Source organism: Mchenga conophoros, linkage group LG7 (genome assembly GCF_057382185.1).
Source record: "Mchenga conophoros isolate Kocher_MC1m ecotype Shallow Benthic linkage group LG7, M_conophoros_male_GT1.1, whole genome shotgun sequence".
Taxonomy (NCBI): Eukaryota; Metazoa; Chordata; class Actinopteri; order Cichliformes; family Cichlidae; genus Mchenga; species Mchenga conophoros.
The window spans coordinates 58,417,057-58,425,054 of record NC_140532.1 but is presented as its reverse complement, the minus strand read 5'-3'; the positions used below and the strand labels follow the sequence as shown (position 1 = coordinate 58,425,054).

The 7,998-nt window shown below is 37.4% G+C and overlaps 1 protein-coding gene across 1 annotated transcript in view; it reads left to right on the top strand.

The window, feature by feature from the left end:
• The first annotated feature begins 1,432 nt into the window (after positions 1-1,432).
• crb2a (crumbs cell polarity complex component 2a) overlaps positions 1,433-7,998 on the top strand; it is a 50,632-nt gene continuing 44,066 nt past the window's right edge. The window contains exon 1 of the mRNA XM_085280457.1: positions 1,433-1,742. Coding sequence (XP_085136583.1) covers positions 1,676-1,742 — 67 coding nt within the window. The 5' untranslated portion in view covers positions 1,433-1,675. The remainder of the gene's footprint in view (positions 1,743-7,998) is intronic.

The following is a 7,998-nucleotide window of genomic DNA, read 5'->3' as shown; positions in this document are numbered from 1 at the left end:
ATCACGTGCTAGTGACATAAAGTTCACTGATCCAAATCTGTCCATTAGAGGGTAAGGTATTGGGGGCAGCCAATGTTTAAGGTGGAGTGTGGCATTAAGGCTGTAACAAGTGAAGTGACAAGTCTCTAACTGGCTAATTGGTGGATGTCTGACTGCTAAGCTCCACACTACAAAGGAGCCACTAAAGCTGATAACGACATTAATTGACCAGGGACTAAACCCTGGCCTGGATTCACTGGACTGTACAAGTTAACACAATGCAGCAGGCTGAATGGTTTACATCATTCAGGCTACACATACAGACCAACATGACCTCGCCTGAAAGTCATTGAGTGCTAATTTGTCAATGTGTTTTTGCAACCAAGGCTCAGGCAGTGGTTTATTTCTTTTGTTTTGTTTTTTTGAAAAAAAACCCCCCACATTTATTTATTTATTTTTACAAGTTTTACATAATACACAGTTAGTTTATTTCTTTAAGGTGTAAATGTAACTGGTAGATGTTGGAACTGATGTAAATTAGAAAATCCATCCATATAATGCACCCACTGTCAAAACCAAACAAGTATATATATATCTCTTTTTTATTTATTGTGGGTGCATTTTTGCCTTTAGTTTAGAGTTGAGTGTAGATACAAATGTATTGAAAAAACCCCGGGTATTGTGGTGTCTCATGCAGAAAAAGGGCTACATTCAAAGAGATGTACCTTTGAGAGATGTACTATTACAAAACAATACCGAAACTCTGTTTTTGAAGCTTCTACATTCAGTTTTTGCTGATTTCAGAGTAATAATTTTACCTTATTTGTTATGTTATTGAACTTGTCATAGACCTTGCACAAGAATGCTTTTCCACTTGGCAGCCATCTTGAAATAACTGTAGACTCCTATTTGTGCTGTTATTTTTGAAGAGTTTGACTTTTATTTCAATAGTCACCAAGGATAAAAGCTGCATAAACTAGAATCATTAGTCAAATGGGACTACAAAATTTAAGAAAAATAGATAAATGTTTAAGAACTTTCCGAATTATCTTTGCTGTGGTGGATTTCTCTCATATATTTCTTCTGTCTGTCAGTTGGGTGGACTGTCACCTCACCTCAAATGGTTGAAGCTGATGGCCAGCCTTCCTTATTTTTCTTCAAACTGTTTCCAAGTTCTGCTGAATGGGAATGGTTGGCTTTTCCACTTTAGTATTTGAAGTTCTTTATCTTTATCTGAAGTGAATTGAACAGGTTTTACACATTTTTCACAAAAAGTTGCAGAATTCAAAGATTTGCCCTAAAGCGCTTCTAAGAACCATTCCATTTACCATTTGCTTTTGTTGAAGGAAAAATTATTTACAGATGATAATATTTTCTTACTTTTTTCTGTTTCTAGGTGGGACAGTTAAACGGTTTGAGGGCCTCTGAATGAAAAACAGTATTAGCAGGTGCTAATCCAGTTCATGTTTTCCTGTTTTCTTTCACGTGGCTGATTATGCTCCAGTCTAAAGCAGGGAGGGCTTTCGGTCTGTATCCAAGCATGAGTATTGGGGCAACCGCAACACAGCGAGGAGCCTTTACATTGCACAGCAACATGCCATTACTGTAGGACTTCTTCACTTGTTTTTTTTTTTTCTACTGAAAAACAAATTGATATTTCCTTGTGGTTTTACATACCCCGGTCTGTGATTGTGCTATGGAGTTGGGGAAAGTTCATGTGAATTTAAAGACGGTGCTGCTGACAATGATGATGTTCAAATGGGGTGAGTACAAACACACTTAACACTTTTGTTTTAGAGAAGGTAACAGATTACATTGCAAGAGTAATCACAGGGATATAAAAAAAAAAATGGAGAACTATTTTAAAAATACATATATTTAAAATATTCTTTAAGATATTTCTTTTTCTCAACATTTATTTGTTTATTTATTTGATGGTCCTGAAGAGTCCTGAGGATTCTCACTTTTACAAACCAATAAGAGGAGCAGGTCCTAGAAATGCCATGAGTGAAAAGAAGTTTCAGGGAGGTGCTATATTGTGTTCTCAACAGTGACAGGACTGAAAACAATAAGTGAGAATATTGAGAAAACATAGACATGTCCATAACCATTACTTTAATTACTAGGCTGTTGTCAGACAAATATATTTAGCAGATTTTTAAATATTAGTAGTTAATATGTGGCTAGATCATTCAATAGAGAAGTTGATTTGTTAGAGACAGAATTCCTCATTTGCTTCTAGTTTTTGTAAGCTCTATCTGTCAGATTTTACACATGATTGGATCTGAATGAGAGATTGTGCTCCTTAGTCATGCATTCCTAATCAGTGCAACCAGTTGACTGGAGAGAAGCTCATTCACACCTATATGTGCATGAAAGGAGGGCAAAAACAAGGTCACATCTTGGTCACAAAGATTTAAAGCACAAACCATGTTTTCAGCTTTTTAAAATCTCCCTTTTAACAAAAACAAAGGCCCAGCAAATGCAGGCACTTCCTGAACACCGAAGAGAGCCAGAGTCCCACTACCGATCGTCACCAATTTCACAGAAAATAGGAAAACTCTAGAGAGTATCCTGAACAGATATATTACTATGGGATTCAGGAATGGCAAACCACAGAAGTGCAATGCTATAAAATCTTAAACAGGGCATTCTTCCACCCATCCATGACATCTTCCAGCCATTGTTTCCACATATAGCCTTTGCTGTTGTAAAGTATCCCATCCACTTCACACTGCTCATGCTCATTGTATCAGGTGTTTAGCTCCTCCTTGGCCTTCTTTAGTAATGATACTTGTAATAAACGTAGCCTGTTTGCAGCTCTGGAGGTCCAGATCTCTAAATTAGAGTCCCAGCTTTGCACCCTCGAAAAACCCCTGTAGCCAGTTAGCAGATTGTCCAGAGTGTAGTCCTAAACAGAAGCCCCCCCAGTACACTGCATCAACTCATTCATGTGTCTAATTGTTTTTCCCCACTCGGCAAAACACCTGCTGGGAAACAAACTCTGATAATTAAAGATTCTGTTTTGAGATGTGAAGCTGGAAACACCAGCAACCTTCCAAGGACCAGAAGGAAATTTGAGGGAAATATGAAATCAGAGGTCACTAAATTAGTATCTAACGTTGCCAAAACAATGTCGGACTCTCTAGTTTTCTCTGGTCTCCTCTCCAATCGCACCAGGAGTGATGTCTTCAGCCGCATGTTCTCCCTATATTGCAATAATCGCAAAGAAAACAGTATTAGTAGTATCCACAACTGCACAAAAGAGAAAATGTGGATTTTTAGACATTAGGTGTCTGTCATTTCTAAGCCCTTATATTACATGAATTAATAATTGATCACCAATCAATTTACTCTGCCTCACAGAAACCCGATTATTTTGTTAGTTTAAATGAATCAACACACCTGAGTTGTACAAATTGTCACAATCCTCGAAGCACAACCTGAGGAGCAGGTGTGGTAACAAGCTTTGATTCCAACTTGTTAATCAACCACAGACACAGGTATAATTTTTATTACTTTGAAAGCCTGACACTTAGCCTTGTCCTCCCCAGCTGGAAAACTCAAAAAAGAGTTTTATTTGTTGTCATTTACCATCCACCTGGGTCTTGGTCAGTTTATCTGTTTAAATGCTCAGCTCAGACAAAAATAAGTATAGTGGGTGATTTTAACATCCATGTATATGCTAAAAATTACAGCCTCGACATGGCATTTAATCTGTTACTAGACTCAGTTGGCTTCTTTCAAAATGTGAATGAAACTACTTTAATCACACTCTAGATATGTTCTGACATAGAAACTGAACATTTAACAGTATTTGCTAAAAGAAAACAAACAAACGAACAACCCCCCCCCCCCCCCCCAAAAAAAAAAGAAAGAACAAAAACCTAACATTTAAATTTACAATAATGGATTACATTTCATCACAGTATGTCTTTCTGAAAGTGCTGCAACTGAATTGAACGATATAATTCATCCACTGTCATCTTCATTGTCTTGTGCCAACACAGTGCAGAGCAGATACCTGATTGGTACTCCCATAGAGGTTGATTATTTTGTTAATAATTTTACATTTTTACTCTGTACGACTCTGGATACTGTACGGAAAAAGAAAGCTTCCAATAAGAAGTACCTGACTCCCTGGTATAACTCTCAAATATGCACCTTAAAAGCAGATAACTTGTAAGTTGGAGAGGAAATGGTATCTCACTAATTTAGAAGCTCATCATTTAGCCTGGAAAAGCAGTTTTATTACTCTGTAAAAATTCCTCCATAAAGCTAGAACATCTGACTATCACTGATTGAAGGAATTAAAAGCAACCCTAGGTTTCTCTTCAGCACTGCAGCCAGGCTGACAAAAAGTCAGAGCAAAGCAAATATTTAACGTTAACTAGTAATGGCTTCATGAACATCTTCGCAAATAAAAATTTAACCATTAGAGAAAAATTACTCAGAACCACCTCACAGATATATCATTATGCACATGCAAATCACTATTTTTTCTCAAATTGATCTTCAATAATTACTTCCTCCAAACCATCAATGTTTTTTTTGGACTCCATTCCTACAAGACTGCTCAAAGAAGTCCTACCATTAATCATATTTGTTTCGGTCTCAAATATGATCAACCTATGTCTATTAATTGGCTATGTACCACAGGCCTTCAAGATGGCAGTAGCTCTGGTAGTGGACTCCTTTCTTTGCTTGTCCTGCTAGACTTCAGTGCTCAGTTTGATACTATTGCCCATTATAATTTATTACAGCGATTAAAGCATGCTGTATGTACACTGAAAAAAAGGGATTGGTCATCTCTTGGATTTATGTAAGCATCTTGCGTGTATTCAACACAATTGCCTCATGCTTTAAAGTTAAGTGTAATTATATAGTGCAGAAACTACATGATATGCAGAGAGGGTATATTAAATTGTTCATATCATGTTTGAGTGAAGTAAGTCAGTAATATAGCAATGTTAAATCTTGCTACACTGCACATGATTTCATTGCGCACTTTGGATCGTGGTTTGAGGAAGGCTTCAATCTCAGTCAAGTCGAGAAGCCACCTTTACTTTTTTCAGTATACCGAGAAAAGGACATTAGGTGGTTGTTACATTTACAAAATTCTAACTTGTAATTTGAAAAAAAAATAATTTCATGTTTCTATGGTGAATGTAATTAAATCATGTAGGATCTGTAAGAAATTCAACAACTTAATTTGTTCTTGTTGATTTGACATGATACAATCTAGTAAGAGTGGTTAGTTGCGGGATTCATGAAATTCACAAGATCACATGAGATTTCAAACTGCAGGAAAATCACTGGAGTCATAAGAGGCAGACAACTACACACACACTACATGTACGCTATCGCTATTTAGATTGGTGGCATGGTGGATAGTGCTGTTGCTTTCTGGCAAGGTGGTCCTAGGTCCTAGTTTTCAAATCCACAACTTGGCTAGTTTGCAGTGGGTTCTTTCTGGTTATTCTGGTTTCCTCCCACAGTTAAAAGTCATGCAATTACAGTTAAGTTAATTGGTGATTCTAAATTACCCATGAATGCAAATGGTTGTTTGTCTCTATGTGATAGACTGGTGAGCTGTCCAGGGTATACCCTGCCTCTTAACCTATCATTTTGGGGTTATGCCCCAGCCCCTCTGCAACCCGGATAAAGATAGGAGGATGGTGGTCATTGTAAATCCATTCAATTTTTATGTTAACCAGACTCTAGACTTTGTTGAACATTATGTAATATGAAGACAACAAGTAGTATTTAAGTGACCAAGTAGTACTGAGGTAAAAGTTATAGAATAGTATTGGAATAAAATGAAAAAAAATGTGAAGGATTAAAATATTCCAAGAGCTCAACATACTTCATCTAAACATGTTTCAATCACGTTTTATCAAAACAAAAAAGGTTTATTGCATATGAATAAGTTGTGTTGATTACAGATTTAAGTTTCTGCCAAAGCAAAACAATTGTGTGCAACCAATGTCCACTGTTGAATTAAATAAATCCAACATGCTCTTTTTTTAGTGTATTAAAGGTACTGCTTCCAGTGGTTTGAATTATATCTATCTAATATACTCCAATTAAATGGAGAATCCTTTTCACACACTAAGATTAAATGGTAAATGGACTGGTTGTTATGTAGAGCTTTTCTACTCTCACTGAGCACTCAAAGTCCTTATACAACTCGTGCATTCATCTGCATTATCTAAGGTTTTTAGTGCTTCTATCTAACATTCACTCGCATTCACACTCCGATGGATGCATCGGAGGGCAACATGAGGTTAGTATCTTGCCCAAGGATATTTGGCGTGTAGACTGGAGGAGCCTGGGATCAAACCACCAACCTTCCAGTGAGTAGGTGACCCGCTGTACCACCTGAGCTACTGCCAGATTAATTATTGAGTTCCTCATACTTCCACACATGCTTCCCTTAAGCAGTAGCATTTGAAGGCATTGCATACATTTTCACTGCTATGCAGATGACACGCAACTTTGCCTATCCATGAAACCAGGACAGGCAAGTGACTCATATAAAACTGAGGTTACTGTACTCCTTAAAATCTAAGAAATATGGTATCTAACCAGATGCTGACTCTGAATGGCATTACTTTGGCATGCAGTAACACTGTGACAAACTGAAACACACTTTGTCAGCATGATGCTGAAAAACTGGTTCATGTGTGTATTACCTCTATCCTGGACTTCTGTAATTCGTTATTTTCCGTTATTGTCCTAAAAACTCCATGAAAAGCATTCAGTTGACCTAAAATACTGCAGCAAGAGTATTGATAGGAACTAAAAAAGAGAGAACATATTTCTCCTATATTGCCTTGCCTTCATTGGTTCCCTGTCAAATCCAGTATCACTTAAAATCACTTAAAATCCTGCTTCTCACATAAAAGGTCTTCAATAATGAGACCCATGAGACCCATATCACTCCATAAGAACACATTGCTCTCAGACAAAATAAGAGTGGGAGGCAGAGCCTTTAGCCTTCAGACCCCTCTTCTGTGGAACCAGCTTCCAGACAAACACCCTCTCTACTTTTAAAAAATTAGGCTTAAAACTTTCTGTTATAATCAAGCTTAAAGTTAGGGCTGGATCAGGTGACCTTAAATCCTACCATAGTAACGATGCATTCAGTTATTAATTATTATTCATCTCTGGCCCTCTAGCACAGCAAGTCTTGTCCTGTGTTACTCCCCTAACCCCAGTCAGTTGGTGCAGGTGGTTGCCCCTCCCTAAACCTGGTTATGCTGGAGGTTTCTTCTTGTGAACAGAGGATTTTTCCTATCCCACTGTTGCTCATATGGGATCATATGATTGTTGGGTTTTTCTCTGTTTCTTTGTATTATTGTAGGGTCTTTACCTTACAATTTAAAGTACCTCAAGGCAACTGTTGTTGTGATTTGGACCTATATATTAACCTGTTTGCTCTCGCGTCATCAGGCAGAAATGTAGTCAAATGCCTTTAGTCAAGATTGGATAAAACTGACATATTGATGTTTTTAACTAAACAAATATAGAAGCTAGCTCAGAGAACTCAATAGGAGAGAGGAAGTCTAAATAAATATGAGCAGTTACTAAAGTTGCTGTAGGTTAAGTTGTCATTTTTATTTTGTCATTAGTAGTTAATTAATAATCAGAGTTGTCTCACAGAAAATGGAGACAAAATAGTGTGTGTGTCCAGGAAGAGAAAATTGTTTGTGATTGCTTATATTTGTGCCATAGGGAGTTTGACAGCTAAAGAGATCTGTATGCAAAGGAGGAGCGACCCAGCAACTTTTCTTTAATGTACACTGGGCATTTTCAGCTTTGTTGAATTTTTGACCTTTTCCTCTGCATCACGTCCGACAGGTCCAGCTATCTGCACAATAAGCATCAACCTTATGTGTGTGTGTGTGTGTGTGTGTGTGTGTGTGTGTGTGTGTGTGTGTGTGTGTGTGTGTGTTCTGTGGGTTATCATAAAAAGTGGACATGTTAAAGAGTCAGTATTCACTTGTCTGTCTGAAT